The sequence below is a fragment of the Nyctereutes procyonoides genome, unplaced genomic scaffold (genome assembly GCF_905146905.1).
Source record: "Nyctereutes procyonoides isolate TBG_1078 unplaced genomic scaffold, NYPRO_anot_genome, whole genome shotgun sequence".
Taxonomy (NCBI): Eukaryota; Metazoa; Chordata; class Mammalia; order Carnivora; family Canidae; genus Nyctereutes; species Nyctereutes procyonoides.
Window position 1 is genome coordinate 4997063 of NW_026575137.1, and position 23188 is coordinate 5020250.

The following is a 23188-nucleotide window of genomic DNA, read 5'->3' on the forward strand; positions in this document are numbered from 1 at the left end:
CTGACACTCTAAGTAAAGGTGTGCATGAAAAATTAAAATCTTCAACATGCACAACTGCCAGGTGTCTGTGTCTCAGCCCACACTTAACAACATACCTTCCTTTTGACCAGTTCCTGTCCTATATATGTCTGTTACTAACTTTATAGGAATTTTAATAGAAAAATAGGTGACGTTACTTTGAAGGTAGCCACACCCTCCATTTTAAAAATTGCCTTTATTTTTTTTCTCATAAACTAAAATAAGCTGAGGTTAAAAAACACCTGGAGCATAATATTAAACATAAATCTAGGATGGAAAGTTCATGTAAATATAATATTTTATAGCCCTAGCATCGTACTTTCTAATGATTTAACATAATGAAAAATTAGAATGCATTATTGAAATACTTAGTAAACTCATGAAATATATAATGCACATGCTGCATACCATTTTCTTTGTGCACAAAGGCTCCTTGAGGAGATTCAGGGATACCTTTCCAGACTGTGATTGGTTTGGGATAGCCAGGGTCCATGGTCTTCATTTCTTCACTGTATCTCCAATACCTAAAAAGAACAATAAACAAAAACAACAAAAACAAAACACATGCGTAGGGAAGGAAATTATGTGTACACAGTAACAGCTAACATTCATTAAATCCTTACTGTATGCTGTTAATGACTTACAGAACTTATTAAATACATCAGAAAGACAGTGGACACCAACAGCATTTGTTTTATTTCCTTTCTTGCTATGTTAAAAGCGTGTATTGTTACTGTATATTCAGTCTGCCAAAATTAATTTAAAATTCTAGCTAAAAAATTGTGCTTGCTAAATATATATACAATTCAAAAAGATATCACTAACTTATGGATAAATAAGTGGTTTTCACGATCGTTTTATAAATCTTTCTTATTAGGAAGCAGAACGCTTTTGTTTTTTTGGAATCATCTTTAGCAGAATCTTCATTCATTCATTTATTCATTTAAGAAATATTTACTGAGTACCTATTCTTATATTTCTGGCATATTGTAGATGTTAGAGATGTAACTTTGAACAAAACAGGCTCCAGCTCTCATCAGTGTTACATTCTGGGATATGTACGGGTTCTAGGCAATAAAACAACTTATTAACAAATACATACTGTGATAGGAGGTGGTAAGTTTAAGAAAATAAGCAGATAAAGTTAGCAGTATAGGGAAGCAATTTTATTTATTTATTTATTTATTTTTGGAGGGGGGAAGCAATTTTAAATACTAAACATAAAGGTCCTTTCTTGTGTTTTTAAAAGATTTTGTTTATTTATTCATGAGAGACACAGAGAGAGAGAGGCAGAAACAGGCAGAGAGAGAAGCAGGCTCCATGCAGGAAGCCCGATGTGGGACTCGATCCCGGGCCTCCAAGTTCACACCCTGGGCCAAAGGGCAGACGCTAAACCGCTGAGCCACCCAGGTGGCCCCATAGAAGTCCTTTCTTTATCAGACATTCAAGCAGAAATAAGTGAGGTCCAACATACACAGTTTTTGGAGAAATCTATTCCAGGGACAGGAACTAGTAATGAAAGTTACAGTGGCAAGCACAAACCTGGAGTAATTAAGCGTCCACAAGGAGGCTAGGGTGACTAGGATTGAGTCAACAATGGAAATAAAGGTCAGAGTGGGAACCAGAATCTAAGATTAGAAAGACCTTTATTATGATAGCAAAGCCTCTGATTTTCCACTAAGGAATATGTGAGGCCAACACAGATTTTGAGCAGGGAGCTTCACGATATGGCCGATGTTTGAAAGGAACACCCTGGTTGCTGTGAGTTAAATAGACTTAAGGAGGTAAAATAGAAGCAGGGATACCAGTCAGGATGTCACTGCAATAAACCTTGGACTAGAATGTAAACTACAGAGTTGAGGATAATTCAAAGGGTTGGGCTATCTTTTGAAAGGAAATCCCGAAGAGCTTACTCATGCTCATGGATTGAATGCAGGGTCCAAGAGAAGGGAGTTGGGCATAACTCAGGAATTTGGGGCCTGAACATGTGGAAGAATCATGTTGCCTTTCAGTAAGATAAGGAAATGGGGGCAGGTAAGTTGGGTTTGTCTGAAGAATTATGAGTTTGATTTTAGATATGTTAAATTCAGATACCTGCAAGACATCAAGGTGAAGAACTGTTGATGAGGCAATTGGCTATAGGAGTGTAGACTTAGGGCAGGCCTTGACTAGAGTGCTCAGGGTAGAGATAAGGAAACTAGATCAAAGGAAAGCTCGCCGAGAGTCAGAACTCTGAGATCCCCATGCCTTCACAGGGTGGCCCATGAGCCACTTTCACAGACCTGCTAGACACCCAAAGAATAAACTGCAACCAGCCCTACTTTGGATCACTCAGTTTTGTTTAAAATGTTCTAGGAGTCAAGCGAGTTTATGTCTTGAATGTTCAAAAGGAATGACAAAACTGGGGTGAAACCATTGACAGTTCACAGCACATTGCATACTTTAAGGCAGGCATATGCTCTACGCAGTATCTCATTTAATCACAATAAACCCATGAGATAGCCATCATTGTCCCCTTTTAAGAGAGGAGAATTCTAAGAGGACAATGAGGGTTAGACTTATAACCAGTTCTATCTGATTTTAAAAGTCCTCACTCCTTCCTCTACGCACACCAAATATGTTTTCCAAATTTAAATTTATTTGACAACCTTTTGTCATTTTTTTCCCACTAAACATCTCTTATCACCTACTAAAGCTAGTGTTTTACCAACACAAGTTTGGGAAGTGATGTACTTAATGCATTATCTCAGGATTAGGCACTTTGGCTGAAAACGGAAAAAAAATAAGGTTTTTCTGGTCCTTTCTGGATAGTTTCTTATTCGAGGCCTATGGAAGATTCTTTATCTACAGAGTTGTGGGGTTTTGTACATAAGGTTTTGCTATAATTCCCTAGAAACATCCACTCAAGTAACATCTGGAATACTAGCAACTCTTCCATTCTCAATGTTTACTTGGAAATGAGAAAAAGATCGTTTCAGGCAGTATTCCAATAAGTGAGCCACAAGGCAGATTTTATCCAAAAAGAGAAACACCTCTTATAGGTATTTGTCACAGAACACGCTGTGATGAATGCAAAATGGTTAATGTGGTTGATGAAACTGCACTCAAAATTTCAAGATACCTTCTCTCAAGTAAATATTTCAATGGAGTTTACAATAGTCATATACATCAACTGGTTCCTGCACTTGACCAAAAAGAAAATGTCTTGGGGAGAATTAGCCAAATGACTTATTTTTGGATTCTAAGAAACTTTTTTTTTTTTTTACATTTTACCTGGCTAATATTAGAATGCACTTTACAGTAGATACTGTACCAAAGTTTACTTGGTAGGGTTTTTACCCTCCATGATAGATCAAATAATGACATATCTTACAATAGTTGTCATTTTTAGATATAAACTATAACTTAGAGTAAGTTTTGAAATACTGCTTAGTCAGAAGTTTGGAACAATTAAAAATCCTGGGGACAACGGGATCACACCCTGTAGGTGATTTAAGAAAGTATTAATTACATACTTAGGAACCACGTTTGTTCTCTGAGAGGTAGTTGTAACAATGTTCTTGTAACAATACCAATAATTTGTGTAGGTTTTTGAAGCTATAAAGTAAATTTATACACAAACATGGTTTTATTTCATTTAAGTCCCTCAAAAATCTTTTATATTGAATATTACAGTGTTTTTTTATGATGTCCTTAGCATAGATTAAGTATTTATGTTTATTCAACTCAGTCAATGCTAGAGCATTAAAAGATAATGATTTAGTTTTGTTTACTCTTTTGAAATGTTGCAGAGTTGAGACTAATGCTGCTGGATTCATAGGTTAGCATATGACTGTTATTGTTTCCCTTGGCGGAGCATTCTTACCCTCAGTGCTAACTCCTAAGATACACTGCTTGAGTATCATTTTCCTTCTTTTCTCCTTCTGTTCACTCACAGACCCACTGACCCACCAAGACTTTTCTTGAACCAGGCACCTAAGATTCACAGAGATCACATTTCCAGAAAATATTAATGGAATGTGAATTTACTTACACTCTTGTAGGAACACAATTCTGGTATGAATTTTACCCTTTTGTCACTAGCAGATAATGCAAAACTATAATTTGGGATCATTTCACAATCTTTTTTAAACACCCAACATGGGCTTGGACTTAGGTTATCTGCTGTGTGGCAGCTTTGATAAATACCCAGTAAACTTGTATGTGATTAGAATCATCTAACTATATTCAGAGCTGCCTTAGAAGAGGTGCTGAAGCTTATTCATAAATACAGGTTTGAATTTTAACTTCCAACATTTTTGAACATATTTCAGCGTGAACAAAAAGCTCATTCCACTGATTTTTTCTTCTCCCTGAAAAATAAGCTTATGGATTCATTGAAAAGCATATTAACATATTCAGATGAAGCCTGTGTAAATGAACCATTTTGGGGGGGGGTTACAACTTAGATATTATAGGAAAAAAAACCTGGAATTTTGGCAGGAGGGTGGGCAAATGATAAAAGCTATTATAAGTGAAACTTACAGTTCTTTTTCTTCTGATATATCCATTATCTCTACTGTAGCATTATGACTTTAAATTGCTGATTCTTTGAGAAAAGTATTGTGAATCAATGCTTCAAAATAAATTATAATTGGAAATGAGATTTATCATTTTTTTTACTTTGACCATGGGTCATATCCATAAAAGACAAAAACTGTCCATGTAATGGTATACAACATTTTGTTAAAAGCTTTCTCTGCTAAGAAATGCTTTCTCTGCTAAGAAAAAAAAATGGTACAGAAAATTATAGAATGCCATACTTTAATGGCATATTGCTAGATACTAAATTCAAACTGAACAAAAAGTGGCTCCAAGGGTTATTTCATGTGACCCACCCATTTGTTCATCCTACTTTGTCTCATTTCTGTACTACAGACTACTTGCTTAAGTTACACAAAATATAGGACCACTTCTTTTTTTCATATCCAAATAGTTACTCAAAATCCCACTTTTCAGAAACAAGTTTCTGGAACTTGAGATTCCAAGAGAACACTGATAATTCTTAAACACGCATCAGAATTGGAAATATTAATCTACTGTGTTGGATGATTTTAAAAACACATATATTAATTACTTCATAAACAAACAAGTTAAGCTGGAAGAAATAAACATGTTTTTCTGTTTGACTATTAGTGGTAATAATGGTAAAAACCAAAGTGGATCTAAACTTGTCTTTCTTTGAAAAATATCATAAAATTCTTAAAAGTTAAGCTTAGAATGAAGTATGGCAACAGAGCCCTGTATATATTTGTGAGAAGATGCTGAGAGATGATTTAGAAACATAGCATTTTAGAGTTAAATGCTATGAGGATGCAAAATGTATCCAAGCATCAAATTATAGTGTATTAAGAAAAGGGCAAGTGGGAATCTAAGAACTGAGTTTCAAGCTATATGTAAAATAGTGGGAAATAGTGGAAAATTTTATCTGACTTTACAGATTTACTTAAAGAGCCATCTTTTCAACTATTCTTCTTTAGCTATCTCTATACTTAGGTAGTCCCCTGCTTTTAATGCAATTTATGTCAATTGTTCTCCAATGTGTACCTCAGAGCGAACTTTCCATTGAGAAGCAAACTCAAAATATCCAAGTACCTACTTGATTCCTCCAGTTGGTGTGTAAAACAGACATCTCAATCTAAATATGAACATTTCAACCTTTTAATCCGCCTTCCCCAATATTCCTTCCCCTTGTCTGCCCTATTTCTGGAAATGGCACCATCTATGCAATTTTTCAGGTCTGAAAAACCTAGAAGTTATCTTTAATTTGCTTTTGTCCTCACCTCTAAAATCTAAGCCATAATAAGGACTTGTTCTTATTACATTCAAAATATATCCTGTAACTACCCTTTTTGTTCTATCTCCACTACAACCTCCGTATTTCCCTGTACTACTCCAGCATTCTTCCCAGTTACGCTCTTTGCTTCCACTCCTGAGCCCATTCTTCACACGGAAGCCATAGGGATGTTTGTGAATACACATCAGATCACTTTAATTTCCTGTTAAAAATCCTCCAATGCCTTTCCATTGTACATGAAATAAAATCCAACATCTTTGCTGTGGTCTATAAGGCCCCATATAATCTGGTCCCTATTTGACTTCCTTTACCACTTAACTGGCTAGGCTCTAGCCACAAAGTTTTAACTGATTTAAACATTCCAATATTATTGCTTGTGTCCTACTGTGTCATCTGCCTATCACATATTGTTCCAAACGGCTTCATGTGGCTGAAACTTCACCCATTCAAGTCTCCACTCTAGCGTCCCCTTCATAAGTGAGGTCTTGTCTGACTTCCACACTGATTTTCCAACTGCTCCTTACCACCCATGAGTCTCTATCACATTACCACCTTGCTTTATTTCTTTGTAGCATTTCTCAATGTTAAAGTTTCAGGCTCATTTACTTGTTTGCTGCTTACTATTGTCTCCTTTAATAGAAGTTAGGTGCCACGGGAGCAGAAACCTCGTGGTCCTTTCTAGCACATGTCACATCACATGCGCTCAAAATATTTTATTTATTTATTTATTTATTTATTTATTTATTTATTTATTTATTTATTTATTTATTTATTTATTTATTTATGATAGTCACACAGAGAGAGAGAGAGAGAGGCAAAGACATAGGCAGAGGGAGAAGCAGGCTCCATGCACCTGGAGCCCGACATGGGATTCGATCCCAGGTCTCCAGGATCGTGCCCTGGGCCAAAGGCAGGCGCCAAACCGCTGCGCCACCCAGGGATCCCAAAATATTTTTTTTGCGTAAATGAATTGAAGGCTATGCCAGGACTACTATAGACATCTTAAGGAAGTAGGAATTAGAGGTATTGAGACTGGAAAAGGTTATATCATATTCACACTATCATGATGGACAGTTGGGTTAGAGTAGGATGATTTTCTGTGGAATATAATTGAGTGTGTCTACACACTGGGTAGGATGTGAACAAGATGCAGGGCTGACATAGGGTAGCACTTGGACCAAATCTAACTTAAAGCTGTGCTTTGGGGGATCCCTAGGTGGCTTAGCGGTTTAGCACCTGCCTTTGGCTCAGGGCATGATCCTGGAGTCCTGGAATCGAGTCCCGTGTCAGGCTCCCAGCATGGAGCCTGCTTCTCCCTCTGCCCGTGTCTATGCCCCCCCCCACCCCCCATCTAACATGAATAAATAAACAAAATCTTTTTTTTTAAGCTGTGCTTTGTTTGTCTAGCATATTAAGTAAATGATCCTGGCTCTGAGCACTTTTCTAGTGTATTTGTACTTTCCAGCTCACTACTACTGCCTTTCATACTATTGCTGTACCAGTAGTACGTATATTATCTGCTTGACCCTTTAAAGCAATTGAGTTTTTCACACCTGGAACAGATGATCTCTAAAATCCCTTTCTGCTCTTAGCCTCAGAGAAATAGAAACCTATTAATCAACACCCACCCTGCCGTCCCGCCTCACCGCCCTTCTTAAGCAGAAAGATTGCAGCGGGGGGAGAGGGAGAAGTAAGGACAAAACAATTTGCAATGTTTTCTCTCAAAACTGGACATAGAAAATAAAGAAAACATCAAAAAATTGATAAGTATGAAAAATACACAATGTAAGGAAGAAAGACTCACTGAATTCGTCTATAAATGTGACAACCAAATTGTCATTTATACGTTTCGGACAGGTAGTTTATTTAATGTCTTGTCCATCTACTTTTAATCTAGAATGAGCGTATTGACAAATTATGATTTTGGAATTATAGAATTATGTGAATATGAGGTAATCTGCTTAAAAAACATCCATGACTCATAAAATCTTACATAAGATCACACACATGGAAATTAACTGGACTGCTGCTTTTACATATTTTTAAACCTATAAAACCAGTTATTAAGGCAGAGCTTAAAATAAAGTATTCTTCTATGTATTTTGTTGTATTTGCAGGTAGCTTCTCAAGTAGGAAACAAATGTATTAAAACTCCTCTTCCCATTTACTAGTATTTCCCTTTATTCTAGTATGAATTTGGTATCTAATCTTCATTGCTTTCACTGATTGGAGGAAGTGCACATTTAGTTTCTAAACTTAAAATTTTAAGGAAGTGCTAAATTTTTCGATTGGAAACATTTTAAAAGTAATATCCGCATGTGTGAAAAAAATAGGCTACCTGATAATAGAATGGCAGTTTTTATCACCATCTGCGAAATCCTGTGAAAACTGTTGCATGAAAGCTAAGCGTCATGTTCTGTCCTGCAGAAGTGTTTTGTCAGACTTTTGTTTCTATACCTTTCTCAAACAAAACAAAACAAAACAAAAAAACAACCCTAACAAACAGAAAACCCCCCAAACCCCCAAAGAATTCCTTAAACCTGGTCCTGAAAGAGTATATTCGAGCAATTAAAATGGCTGGGAACTTAAACTTACCTTCAAGGCTGTTATTTTATTTTATTATTTTTTAAATATTTAAATATTCATTTATTCATTAATTTATTGATATTTAATAAATTAAATATTAATTTATTCAAAGAGAGAGAGAGGCAGAGACACGGCAGAGGGAGAAGCAGGCTCCATGCAGGGAGCCCAACACGGGACTCGATCCCGGGTCTCCAGGATCATGCCCTGGGCTAAAGGCAGGCACTCAACCGCTGTGCCACCCATGTGCCCCAAGGTTATTTTAGAGTATGTCCTAAGTCTGCAGATTTATTTTCATTAGTGGTCACCATGCTGTGGCCCTCAATTTCTTTATTCTTGTTTCCTACTCCATTACACTTATAGATTGCTGAGAACCATATACTTTTTCTGGCTGTAAGTAGCATCTTCTCCTTTAATAGAATTTTGGTTTGATAGACCTTTTTTTGTTTGTGATTTGGTAAACATTTAGCACCTCAGTTTCATGATAGTGCATTAAAACATTTTGCCATAGAAGTATATGCAAATCAAATATATAGAAAGCTAGCAACAGAATAAATTGAAAAGTTCTTATCCATGGAGACAAATTACACAAATCTTTTGTTCATGATAAAGCTCAATGTTTGAAATCACTTGCAATTAAATACTGCGAATTGTAAAATAAGGTTTATGTCCTTACATATCTTTCTCCTAAAGTTGGAGATATTTTATAAGGTTATACTGTGCCAAGATTATGAGGCAAACTCAATACTAGCTAGATGGGCATTAAAGCCTGTTGTTCTGTTTACGTGTAGGTGTGTATATTCTTAATTTACTGTAAAATGCAGTAAAATGCGTACTTAAGTTCTTCTACATACTAATAAAAGTTATATTGAGTGTCACATTTGACCTAGCTAGTAATTGTGTAATTAAACATTTTTCATCTCTATTACTTTTTCTACCTAACATTTATTTAGATTAATAAAAAATATAGACTTCAAGTTACATTTTATGTGTAATTTATATCAAAGGTGCATGGGGAAGCCATGCATGCCTAGTAGATGCTACAATTTTAAGACTAACAATTCACTTTTTACTAATGCCATAAAAAAAAAAAAAAAAAAAGGAAAGGATAAGAAACAAAAGGGAAGTTTGGGTGGCTCAGCGGTTTAGCACCACTTTAGGCCCAGGGCCTCATCCTGGAGAGGGATCGAGTCCCATGTCGGGCTCCCTGCATGGAGCCTGCTTCTCCCTCTGCCTGTGTCTCTTGCCTCTCTCTGTCTCTCTCTCTCTCTCTCTGTGTCTCTCATGAATAAATAGATGAAATCTTAAAAAACAAACAAACAAAAAACAGTTTAAAAAAATAAATGAAAGAAAGTTGCAGGGAAAGGATACTACACTTCAAGCTAAGTGATCAGTTTGCCTAGTTCATGAACACCTGTTCGTTGACACCTAAATAATCAGCTTCTTAAGAAACAGAACTCATACTAAACCGAAACTGTGTGAAAATGTTTACAATGAACAGTGTGCAGAGTATAAAAATTTAACTTTCAAATGAAAGAAAAAAAAAGCCTTTGTGAAATGTGCTTTTAAAAATAAAGTTATGTTAAAATGAAAAGAAAATTCATTGCAAGATTACAGGCACCCTGGTCACACAGATTTATAAGCATGTTAAGCTTATGGCTAAGAGGAAGAACTTAAACATTCATAAGAAGGTTGTATTATTTGGGAATATTATTGTAAGATTTATCTTGAATACTATTTAGAAAGACTTTAAAAATATTTTTGATTTCATTAATCCTTGTCTTTATATCCACACAGATTCGTAATCAATAGTACATGTCTATTATAGAATAGAAATATCAACTTTTCTGAACATTAGTTAACTATTTTCTTCACATGGAAGGTGTACTGACCTGTCTCCCTTGAAGAAATAGGTTTTCCCAACGTCTTCCCACCAAATGGCTGAATCAATACCATGCGGGGGGATTCCACTTCCAAGAGTAATCAAATCATGAGGATAACCGGGTTGAAGAGTCGTATCCTTAAACACCCAGTATTTGTTACCTGTATGAAAGAAGTGCAGTTGTAGAATACAATAATTTAATATCAGAAATTAGAACATATCTATGAATACAATGCATTTAAAGTTATTTTACATGAAATTCATAATAAGTAGTAGTCACATTTGGAACACGGATGTTATTTTTGAAAGATTATCTACAAAAATGGATAAAATGGGTATTTAATGATATAATCAGAATTTGTGAATTAATGTAAAAATAAAAAAGATCTACAACTTGCCATAATACACCAATTATGAATCAAGAATCGGGGCAGCCCCGGTGGCGCAGCGGTTTGGCGCCGCCTGCGGCCTGGGGTGTGATCCTGGAGACCCAGGATCGAGTCCCACATCGGGCTCCCTGCATGGAGCCTGCTTCTCCTTCTGTCTGTGTCTCTGCCCCTCTCTCTCTGTGCCTATGAATAAATAAATAAAATCTTAAAAAAAAAAAAAAGAATCAGGACTTTTCCTCTAGGAATTCCTAGGAATTTCCTCTAGGAATCAGACACGCTATTTTTATTTTAAGGCTAAATCATGACTGTGTTCTGTGCATTCTGTGTACTCTCAGATTGCTTTATTGATTACAACCTCTACTCTGTTGAAACACATCCTCTAGGCTGATCCTTTCCTATTATTATAAACATTCACAAGTTTCTTTAGTGTTACAAAGTTATCCTCCTTTGACCCTACGCCCTCTTTTAGTGTTTATACTATCCCTCTCTTTAATAAGAATGGTAACCTAAGGGGAGGAGAATTTAACCCTAATCCTGTTGGGAATTGTGGGAGCATGCCAATATTAAAAAGAAGACAAACTTTAGTTTTATTGCTGTTCTGAAATTATCTACAGACAACACACTTCCTCATGTCCTATGCCTCTGGCAGACTGGGCCCACCACTCCCCTCTCTGGTATGCCTCTCAAATAATCTATAAACATTTCTCACTCCACTGAAATTGATATAACACCTACTTTCCACCGAAAACTTTTGTTCTGACGTCAGCAATGCCTTTCAAGGAAATAATTCTCCATCCTTATCTATTGACACAGTTGGCTACTTAAAACCATTTTTGGGGGTGGAGGAGTCTTTTTTTCTCTGGGCTACATTCTGGACTTTATTTCCCCCCTCAGTTCCTAAATGTTGACACTTCCTAGAGCTTTGGTCTCGACCTCCTCTCTTCTTATTCTAAATCAGGAGATAGGAAGTAAGGATAAAACATTCATGTTACACCTTAAGGAAGTAAAAAAAAACAAACAAAAAAAACCAAAAAACAAAAAACCCCCACAAAAACAAAAAAACACCATGTTTTGGCCTAAAACAACACAACACAAAGCAAAAAAAAAAATCATGTCTTCAGTCTAGATTTAGTTAGGTGTCTCTAGTCTGTTACAGGAGTAATTTTATTTACTTCAAGAGCTTCTACGACCATTTGATACCATTAAAAAAAGCCATTTATTAAATATCTTCAGTGTCCCAACTATCATGTTAGGTACTAAGGATACTAAAGACAACAAGACAGACCTGATCACTACACTGATCATCCTGCATTCTAGTGGATTAGGCAGACAAAACCAAATATACAAAAATATAATTGTAGTAACTGAAAAACTACTGAATGCTACAAAGGAAAGACATCAGGGGTTGAGAAAAAAGAAATCCTAAGGGGTCTCCTTTAAAGTAAGGAGATGAGGAAAGTCTCTCTGAAGAAATAACATTTAAACCAAAATTTAAAGAAAGAGAAGAAGATGATAGCTATGCAAAGAGTGTCAGGAACAGTATGCCAAGAAAATGAGTTCTGTATGATGACAAATGAAAAGATCAGTGGAGTGTAATGAACAAGGCAGTGGTACTGAAAATGTATATGGGGGTTTCAGTCTTATTTGGAGGGTACTGAGAAACCATCAGAGAAATTAAATTAGTGGAAGGATGTGATCTGTTCTATATTTTCAAAACATGATTTTTTGTGTGTGTTTTGTGAGAAGTGGACTATAAAGAAAAGAATGGAAATGAGAAGACCTGTCAACGGTCTTTTGCGGGAATTAATTAATTGAGTCATTCATCAACAACTTACTTAGTAGACTTATTAGGCACTATTTTAGGCACTGGAGATGTAGCAGTGAATAAGAAAGATAACATCTCTGTCTCTTAGACCTTAAATTCTGGTGAAGGCATATGGGAAAACTGACCTTAAACAAAGATAATTTCAGAGAAAAAAGTACTATAAAGATACTATATATATATATAGTAAAGATACTACACTATACAGACTCTCTCTCTCTCTCTCTCTCTCTCTATATATATATATATATATATATATATATATATATAACCTGAAAATGATGGGATTTGGTAGGGTGGTTGCTTGTATTGGACACAGGAAAGTTCCCTTTATTCAGGTGACATGTGAGTTGTACTTACATGATTCAAAGAAGCCAGAACAGTGAAAATGGTCTGAAGGGGTGGAAACACCAAGGACAAATGTCCTAATGAGAAGAGTGATAGAATACAATGTTGTAGGAATGCGGTAAGAATGGAGGTAAGGATCATGTGGTCTTTGTCAAAATTTAAACTTTATTCTAAATGAAACAGAAAGTCACTGAATACTTATATTAAAAAGGTCTTTGCTAATAACCTGTAATAAGGTGACAGCAGTGACACCAACAGTGATGGAAAGAAGAAAATGAAGTCATGACACATTTTGGAGATGGAATTGATAGACATTGCTTTTGGGTTAGCTGTGGGGAATTTAAAAAATGACATATCAAAGATAATTCCCAAGTTCTGACTTTTGTAAGTGAGAGAATAAGAGTGATCTAAAATAAGCCAAAGAAGACTCCTTTGTGTATGGGCTGTAGAGGGTTTGAATCTAGAGTATGAGATGTCAGTGAGATATGGAAATGACATCACGTGAGCAAGTGGGTATGTGAGTTTGAAGGACTGTAAGTCACAAGCATAAATATGGTATTTACTAATTTGAAGAAATTACCCAGGGAAGAATATATAGAGAAGATAAAGAGGAACCAGAACTGGGCTTCTAGAAATATATGGTCTTCAAATAGATCACATAAGGGAAGAGGGAAGAGTCAGGCAAATGCAAAGGATATAGAAGAAAGAGGGAAGAAGACTGAAGTAAAAGAAAAACTTAGAAGCCAAAAAATCAGAGTGGTCACACAGGGCTAGCTCTAATCCAAATAGGTCTTGAGAGCCAAATGGTATAGATACCTTCCTACTGGAATTTTCTATAAAGTTGACCCACAGGTCCAAATCTGAACTCATCAAAGGGCCTTTCTTCTTGTTGTCTCTATCTCTGTAGATGGCATGCTAATTACTCAAGGTGTCATATCTGAAACCTCCCTATTTATATTATTTTTCATAAGGATGGGTCATTACATTCAGCTGCTTTGATTTCTAAACTTTTCCTTGAACCTCTTCCCTGCGGTCCATTCTTATTGCCGCCGATACAGGTCAACTTTTCAATTATCCTGTCTAAAGGTAATTGTCTTGTTCACAAGCTCTGAAGTCGGTCCCACCAGTTTCCATGTCTTCTCCATATATTACCATCTAAGCCTCGAGCCAGTCAAAATTCTGCAGAGTTCTGGATTATAGTTTAGGCAGAAGAGAAGAGATGAACAGAGCCATTCATTCTTCTTTCTTGGGAATGTGACCCAGGGAATATTGAGAGACATTCCCACTAAGCAAGGGGAAAGGATGATTCATTATATAGTATGAGGCTGGAGAAGTCATGATGGCCATGGGCAAGCAGACATTATGAGGATGTATAAACTGAATAACCAGAGAGATCAACTGAAAGAGAAAAGAGAATGGAGTGGATGCAAAGAGCAAAGCTACAGAAGAGACCAGAAGGCCTAATTAGAGAGACGGCAAGTGTAGTCAGTTCTTGAATGACTTCCTGTCACACGCCCACCCCTAAACTCAATTAATCTGGTTGGGTTTATTTTTCTTTTAACTGAGTAAGACTGTCCAGTATAAATTTTTGGCCATCCAAACATCACACAAGGTATTAGACATGATGGAGCCCAAGTCTGCTACTCAAAATCCTGGCTTTTAGCCAGCACGCAGTGCTGTCTTCCATCCATGTGCTTTAAGAGCAATAATTTTGTTTTCTAGCTTGTATTATTTCAATAACCTCCTTTCTATCTTCCTGCCTTCAGACCACTTTTATATGTCTCCCACAAGGTCATTAAAGTGATTTCTCTAAAATGTGTACCTGATTTTATCTCCCTTTTGGTTGAATTTTTCAGTGGTTTACCACTGCACCTGGCATAAAACCCAAACTCATCTATACATCATCTCAAGGTTCTTTTAAATATGAGTCTCTTATTTCATCTATATCCCATTTATTTCCATTTCTGGAAAATGGGTACGGCTCTTTCAAAACTTAGCTTAACATCATTTCTCTGGATAGCAGTTCCCATCTGAATAAGGTTCCCATCCTCTTACATTGCCAGAGTATGCTGTTTTCTACTTTATCATATTACTTATACACTTTTAGTACATAGAACTTGGTACTTTAATGGATCACAAGCCTGCTACCTATTCTAAGCTGTGAGCAACTTGAGGAAAAAAACACTGCGTCTGACACCATTTTCCTGCAGTACCTTATAGATAATGCCTGGAAAGCAGTAGGTGCCTAATAAATGGTTATTAATTCAAAGATCTATGTTTGATATTACATGAATAACCAAATACAGTCGAAACAAAAATGAAAAGACTACACAAATAATATTGTGGGCCTTAGTCTTGAACCTTATTAATAGAGCAGGAAAAAATGAGATTTCTGACCACTAACTAGCCTGAGAAAATAAAAAGGCAAGTCCCAGGATTGTGTTGGAGGGCCATTTAAGTAATTATATTTAACTGTTGTGTTGGGAGATGCTATCATAAAAATATACCCCTATCCTGAGCCACTGTTTAATTTGAATATTTTATAAAGAAAAAGAAAAAAAAAAAAAGCACCCCAAGGGCCCAGATCACTTCCTTGCCAGAGTTAGTGAGATGGAAAATCCAGACAGCTGTTTCCCAGCTTGCTCTATATTTTAGTCATATCTCTGTGGCATTTAAAATAGAAAGTCTTAAAACAATACAATAAAAAAGAAAGTCCTGTTTTATGCTGCATTCTCTCCTTTCATCTCAGTTTTAATTAGGAAAGGATAATATGGTTCCAGTGCTTTCCATGTTAGCTATTTAGAGTAAATCTGTCATCAGCTAACCTCAGTTGGTTACCTCTTAAGAGGAACATTCTATTATGCTTTAGAATACCTGTTTGTAGTTCCTTATACCTAACCTATCCATGAAAACTTCTTCATACTTTTTCCAGGCCTTGTCCGGTGATATCACTAAGCTCATGGATACTCATGCTGCACTGACATGAGAGAATGTTCACAGAACCCTAGTTTATATTTTCCAGGATGTCTCAGAAGGGAATAATGTGTAAAAAAAGAAAAAGAGTTACAGTTCTTCCAGGAAATTCTTGTTATTAAAAAAAAAAAAAAAGGAGAAGAAAAAAAAACTTTAAAAAAATGTGTTTCAGAAGAACTTCCCTATGCTGTAGGTCAAGAATTTTCAGTCAATAAAAAGGAGAAACAAAGAGCCTCTCTTTTAATAATTAAGGCCTTGATATAGAAGATTAGCATTCACCTATCATTTTTTCCCCACTAGGAACCTACAGCAGGGGATTTTTGTTTGTTTTTAATGCACTTATATTCCCTTCAAAAAACAAAGCAAAACAGATAACTCATCAGCAAGCATTTCCTATAGGGTTACATGATGAGATCCCAGCAGTTATACACAAAAAAATTAAGAAAAACAACACCTTGCCTGCTGAGTTTTTGTGGCTTAGAATTCAAGAAAATAACAATGATTATGAGTTAATACATTTAATTCTTCAGGTGTTTTCTTTTTTTTTTTTCCTCTCCAGGTGTTTTCTAACAAACACCCAATTAATACAATTATGCAATTCCTTTTGTATCTTGATAAGATTTTCACATGGACAAAGATGAACTTTGTTTCTCTTGTTAAGAGTCTTGACTAAGTATGAGATTCATATACAACTCTCTATTTTTTTAACATTGGAGGGGTAGATTTTTAACTACCTTACCATCAGATGGTCTGGTTCTCAAGGAAAATATTGCCTCTTTGGCAGAATGAAGGCATTTACTGGATTTCCTATGAGGTTCACATATTCTGGAGCAAGTGGAAAGAACTGGTCCTTACTGACATTGTACTTGGCAATGTGCAGAGGAAAATATCAACAAGTCCGAGTTAAAGACAGAGAAGCTTTATAAATAAAAAGAGTAACCTCAAAGAATATTTACAGTTGGAGACGAATTTACAGACCATCTATTCCGGTAATTCATCAATGAGATTCATCCATCCATCCATCCATCCATCCATCCAGTGTGTGTTTATTAAGAGCCTCTTTTAGCCAGTCACTGAGCTAGGAGCTGTGGATACCAGTGAAAAAAACACACAGATTCTTGCTCCTGTAAAGCTGATGGAGCAGCAGAGGAAATAGGCACTAAGCAGATAATCCCTTGAAGAATTTTAAAATTGTATGCTTATTCCTACAAGGAAAACTGTATTGTCTAATGACTTTTTAAAATTTTTATCAAGCTAACACTCATATATGCTTTTCTAACACCCTTGGACTGGCCCACAGTTGTTGATGGGAGTGCACTACATTGCTCAGATATACTAGATCAGAAATATGGCTGAGTTCATCCACTGCTCTCCTGCTGTGGTGTGGAAGTTTCTGACATTTGAAGAAATGAGGTATCTGTGTGGCTTCCTCTTCCCTGTTCTCATAGTCTGTATTTGTCAGTGGATACTCTGTGTAGCTAACGCCCTTACCCTAATTGTTAACAATAGAGAGAAAGTTTCACTTCATATAATCAGGAAAGTTCCTTCTTAGCTTATCTAAAAGTAGCACAACTTTCGTAGGCTTCTGTAGTGTGAAGGTGAGGGTATCAGATGGTGGTCACAGGAGCTTCACCAAGTCTCCGCTCCTCCTCCAGTCTTCCAGTTCTTGAGCCTAGAGGGGATGTGTACGGTGATCTCTGACATGAAGTCTTTGCTCTTAGGCTTAAAGTGCATGGGGGCCGTGCATTCCTCCCAGCAGTAGTCACTTCACCGCTAACCTGTTTGGGCCTAGAAGTGTTCCTCATCTGTAAATGTGATTTAAAACCTAAGCCATGAATATGTCTTATTTATCAAAACAAAAGATTTACGTGGGGGGAAAAAATAAAAGAAATATGGCTGAGAATCCAGCCCAACACATTGATTTTACAGGCCAAAGAAGTGATGTGCTTAAGAGCACACAACTAATTGCTAATATCTTTGTACTACAGTCCAGGTATTTTTAATTTGATGCTCAACTTGCTATTCCAAATTGACTCTCTCAATAGAACACGTTTACACTCTGTCTGGCTTTCAGAATTGCTGAGGGTTTTCTGCTTCCTCTTGCTTTATCAAGTAGTCACTCCACATTTATTATTGGAAGTGTTTATTAATTAATCCACTGTATTCTGCTCATGCCTTGTACATTGTGTCCTCAGTAATCAGATACCTTTATAATTTATTAACTTAAAAAATCAGCTATATTTTTGTCTTTTAGGGGCCACAGAACTCTACTCACACATTTATATTTTGTATCTTTTATTACAACACGGGTTTGTAAACTAGGGCTGCCAGCTTGCTGCCTGTTTTTGTAAATAAAATTTTATCAGAATGCAGTCACATCTATTCATTACATATGGTCTAGTCTGCTTTCACCCCACAGTGACAGAGTTTAGTAGTTTTGATTGAAAACCATATGATCCATAAAGCCAAAAGTATTTGCTTGGTGTCCTTTACATTAAAGATTTGAACAGGGATCCCTGGGTGGCTCAGCGGTTTGGCGCCTGCCTTTGGCCCAGGGCGCGATCCTGGAGACCCGGGATCGAATCCCACATCGGGCTTCCGGTGCATGGAGCCTGCTTCTCCCTCTGCCTGCGTCTCTGCCTCTCTCTCTCTCTCTCTCTCTCTCTCTCTGTGACTATCATAAATAAATAAAAATTAAAAAAAAAAAGATTTGAACATTAGTTCCTTGAAGACTGGATATTCTTCATATAAAAGAAGGCTGCACTTAGATTCTTCTTTTTTTTTTTTTGCACTTAGATTATTCAATAACTATTGTTTATTGGGCTAACTATTGTTCAACATTGATATATTTTTTCCTAGAGAACATTTCATGGATTTAAAAAAATTAATAAAGAATTAATATTTTCTGTAGTAGATTCTGTGGTTTAGTGGAACATTCAACAGCCTTGAGAGCAGATCGAACTAAGGAGTGATGGCTCTGCCAAATGCTAGCTGTGAGCTCTTGGGAAAATAACTAAATCTGAATATTCCTTTCCTATTTTGTAACATAAGACACTAACCCCCTCATTCAGAGTTCTGGAAATAATGAGAGATTAAACGTAGAATATCCATACTATACCTGGATCATGGTACCCAATAAATGGTGCTTATTATTTTTATATAATCTAATATTTGTTCAAATTTGCTTGATACCAATTCAAATAAATGATATCAATAATAAATGATTAAGTACACTGATGTATGTTAGTGCCAATTATTTGAATTAAGTTCTAATATTGTTTATAGGCTGGTTACTCAAGAAATTTGAACAAATGCCCAACTATGGAGGTCATATGACTCTTACCAGCATTTATTTTGCCACGTTCTACAACATCACCTAGTAAGCAGAGAGTTTTGAATACCTCCACAAATGTGGCAGCTGTTGACTTTGCAGCTTATTAGACTTCTCTTCAAGAAAGAACTGGCCTATCTATCAACGAATGCCTTTGGATCTGAGAATTGGGCCAAGAAACCAGGTAAGTGCTTTGGGATGGGCCAAACCCATGCTCTTCCTGGGCATCATCCAGCCAATACTTTAGCACACCACATCCTAGATCCTGGTCATTTCTGCCCTACATGAGATTCCTCTGACAGGTAGTCTTTGCTCTGGAGCTCCTTATTTGGTCTGCTAAGACCCTGTTATATCTACAGCACAGTTCATGGCTTTCCAGGCCAGTCTTGCCTTGTCCCTGTTTGCCTTCCAGAAGCTTACTTCTCTCCTCATAACTTTATCTGTGTTTGCTTCCCAGGGAACTCAAACCTGACATGATAAATAAAAGGATATGATAAAAATTTTGGAAAATGAGAAAAAAATTAGACACAAGTTTTACTGATGGGAACATACTATAGTTTAAAATATGAATAAAAGTAGCTATAATAAAAACATACCATAGACTTTTGGAATGGCTATAAACAAGTGGAGGGAAATTTATCAAGGGAGGTTTTCAAAAATCATATGTTTGACCCCTTGGCTTAGATGATTACTTCCTGTCACTATATAATATAAACACTAATACTAAAATTTTCTGAAATTTATAATTCAAGACAATAGCACAATTCACATGCTATGAATCTATTTTTGTCTGTATCAGGGCCATTGAATGTAGATTCCTTAACCTACTGTAGCTTTTCAGGCATAAATTTTCCATTAGCTCCTATAGGGAATTAAGTTATCACTGCATTCCTCTATTTATAGTAAAAGATCTTTTAGGTTATCCATTGCACCATGTAAGAAACAGTATATTTCTACCTCAAATGAACTTCATTAGCACTCCTTAAGCCTTTCAAGAATGAAGATTTGCAAGCAGGAAAAAGAGATTGCTGGTTTACAGGAGTATTTGAAATAAAGGAGTAATGCCGAGTCACATAAATAATTTTTTAACACTTATATTCTTTGCCATTTTCCAATGCCACATATTTTAGACAGTTCTATTTTGAGAGACATCTTCTGTATACCTTCTTATTCCTAAACTCTATGGCCCTGCTCTTTTACACCCTAGATATTTTGCTTCCAATTCCATAAATGATGTTGCCTCTTGAAATGAAACTGTCAAATAGCACGATAAGGACTGCTTAAAGTTATTAAGTGATAGCAACAATATGAATTTTGAGACTTCTCAACTACTTGACTTTGTTACTGGTTTTGACAACACTGGAAGCTTCATTTTAAAAATTATTTTCAGTTCTCGAGAGAATTACACCAACTCAATTTTCAACATAGATTTTTGATATTATTATCTCATAACCATTCAACCTGAACATGACTGGTAATTGAGAATATAAACATCTGGGTTGATTGTCCTCACAAAATGTTACTCTATTATATTTGATTTACCTGAGTGATGTTAAGTTAGCTGACTAGCTGAAATTGCGTGGCTGGTACACAGGCCTCACATTCAAATATAAGCAGTTACACTGAGTAGCACCTTGATGAGTAAAAGGAGGTATTATATACTGGTTTCTTAAAAACAATACATACACATACACATATGTGAGGTAGAACGAAAAAATTCCTTAAAACATTTATCTACTTACTTACACCTTCTTTCATTACACAAAAATCTGAAGGCTCTTAAAGGAAAAATACGTGATAACATAGTAAACCATAACTAAAAAACGGACAAAAGTAAGAGCAGGGAAATTAGAGAGTAAAGATAACATAGATATGCAATATAAAATAACAGTGATGAAATTATTTCAAAGGAGGGCACCCACCTATTTTACACAGTCATTCCAATATACTTAATAGGAAATATGTTATAATCATTGTAAGGAGTAAATCCTGAGATTAAATTGAAATTACATAATGTTTTAGATAGATCTTCAGTAAGTGGATTCATTCTCTATTAAGATTCAGTTAACTTCACATTTTACTATTCTCCATGATACTAGAAATGTAACCAAGAAGAGAGGTTGCTGGGAATGAGGGCACCTCTGCTCTAAGGGGACACTCTGCTTAATTATCCCTGAATTCAGTAAGGGACTGAAACCAACATAGTATTAATTTGGATGCTCATAATTAACATGCTGTAGAACAATGCAGGAAGCAAGTTTTACTACTCACAGTCACTAGTATATTAAATCTATGCAATAGTTACTTAAACTATTCCAACATAAACTTATGTGCTTGGTAAAGCTGTTTTTTAGTAAAGCTGTACTGAGGTACCATTAGCATGGAATACATGGCACCTAGTTCAGTATATAATTTGTGAAGTTTTCACATATGTATCTGTCAAAATATCAATATAGCAAAATAATGAACATATTGATCACCCTAAAAGTTTTCTCATGCTGCTTTGCATTCCTTCCTGCTCAGTTCTCAACTGCCCTCAGGTAACTATCTGTCACTATAGATCACTTTGCATTTTCTAGAGTTTAATATCAATACTCTTTTTTGTCCAAATTCTCTTACCAAACACAATTACTTTGAGCTTCATCCACATTGTAGTGTAAATTAGTAATTCATCCTTTTTATTGCTTGGTAGGGTTTCATTATATGGATATACCAGCTTGATTATCCATTTACTAGTTGAGTATATTAGAATTACTTCTGATTTGGGGTGATTACAAATACATCTGTTTTGAATATTTGCATAGATGTCTTTGGACATTCGGTCTCATTTGTTTTGGGAAAATACCTGAGAGTGCAATGGCTGGATCCTACGATAACTATGTATTTAACTTTTAAAGGAATTGCCAACACTTGGCATGGTCAGGGTTTTTAATTTTAGCCATTCTAATAAGTATGCAGGAGTATCTCATTGTGTGGGTGTGCTTTTTTTCTTTTTTTTTTTTAAATATTTTATTTATTTACTTGATGGGGGCGGGGGGTAAGGAGAGGGAGAGGGAGAGAATCTCAAGCAGACTCCACACTGATCAAAAAGCTCCATGGGGGGCTCAGTCCCACAAACCCGAGATCATGACCTGAATCAAAACCAAGAGTTGGACGCTTAACTGACTAAGCCACCCAGGCACCCCCTCACTGTGGTTTTAATTCACATTTCCCTAATGATTAATACTGGTAAGCATCTTTTTTTCTGTGGTTATTTGCCACCGATATATCATCCCTGGTAAAGTTTGTTTAGGTCCTTTGCTCATTTTTATTGAATCACTTGTTTTCTTTTTCAGTTTTAAAAGTTCTTTGTATCTTTTGGACACAAACCCTTCATCATATATATGGTTTGCAGACACCTAGTCTATAGCAATCTTTGTATTAAAAGTATCTTTAAAGAGCAGAAAGTGGGACACCTGGGTGGGTCAGCGGTTTGGCGCCTGCCTTCAGCCCAGGGCGTGATCCTGGAGACCTGGGATCGAGTCCCATGTCGGGCTCCCTGCATGGAGCCTGCTTCTCTCTCTGCCTCTCTCTCTGTATCTCTCATTAATAAATAAATAAAACCTAAAAAAAAAATAAAGAGCAGAAAGTTTTAATTTTGATAAAGTCCTATTCATCAATTTTTCTTTTATGGATTTTGATTTTGGCTCCATATATATAAGACATTTTGCCTAAACCAAAGTCACATATATTTGTCTCCTATTTTTTCTAGTTGTTTTATAGTTATAACTCCTACTTAGGTTAGGACCATTTAGAGTTAATTTCTGTATATGGTACAAAGTTTGGATCAGAGTTTAGTTTTTTGCATATGGATATCCCATGGTTTCAGCATAATTTGTTGAAAAGATTATCTTTTCTCCACTGAATTTCCTTTGTACCTTTGTCAAAATTACTTGTCCATCTGTTTTTTAGTCTGTTTCTGGACTCTGTATTCTGTTACACTGATTTTTTAAGAAAAATATGACAA

At 36.0% G+C, this 23188-nt stretch overlaps 1 protein-coding gene across 1 annotated transcript in view; it reads right to left on the reverse strand.

The window, feature by feature from the left end:
* Positions 1-23188, reverse strand: part of MMP16 (matrix metallopeptidase 16) — a 289269-nt gene that overhangs the window by 13675 nt on the left and 252406 nt on the right. Inside the window, exons 8-9 of the mRNA XM_055303461.1 lie at positions 10330-10480; positions 427-542 (exon numbers count right to left, since the gene is read on the reverse strand). Of these exons, the coding sequence (XP_055159436.1) occupies positions 427-542; positions 10330-10480 (267 nt within the window). The remainder of the gene's footprint in view (positions 1-426; positions 543-10329; positions 10481-23188) is intronic.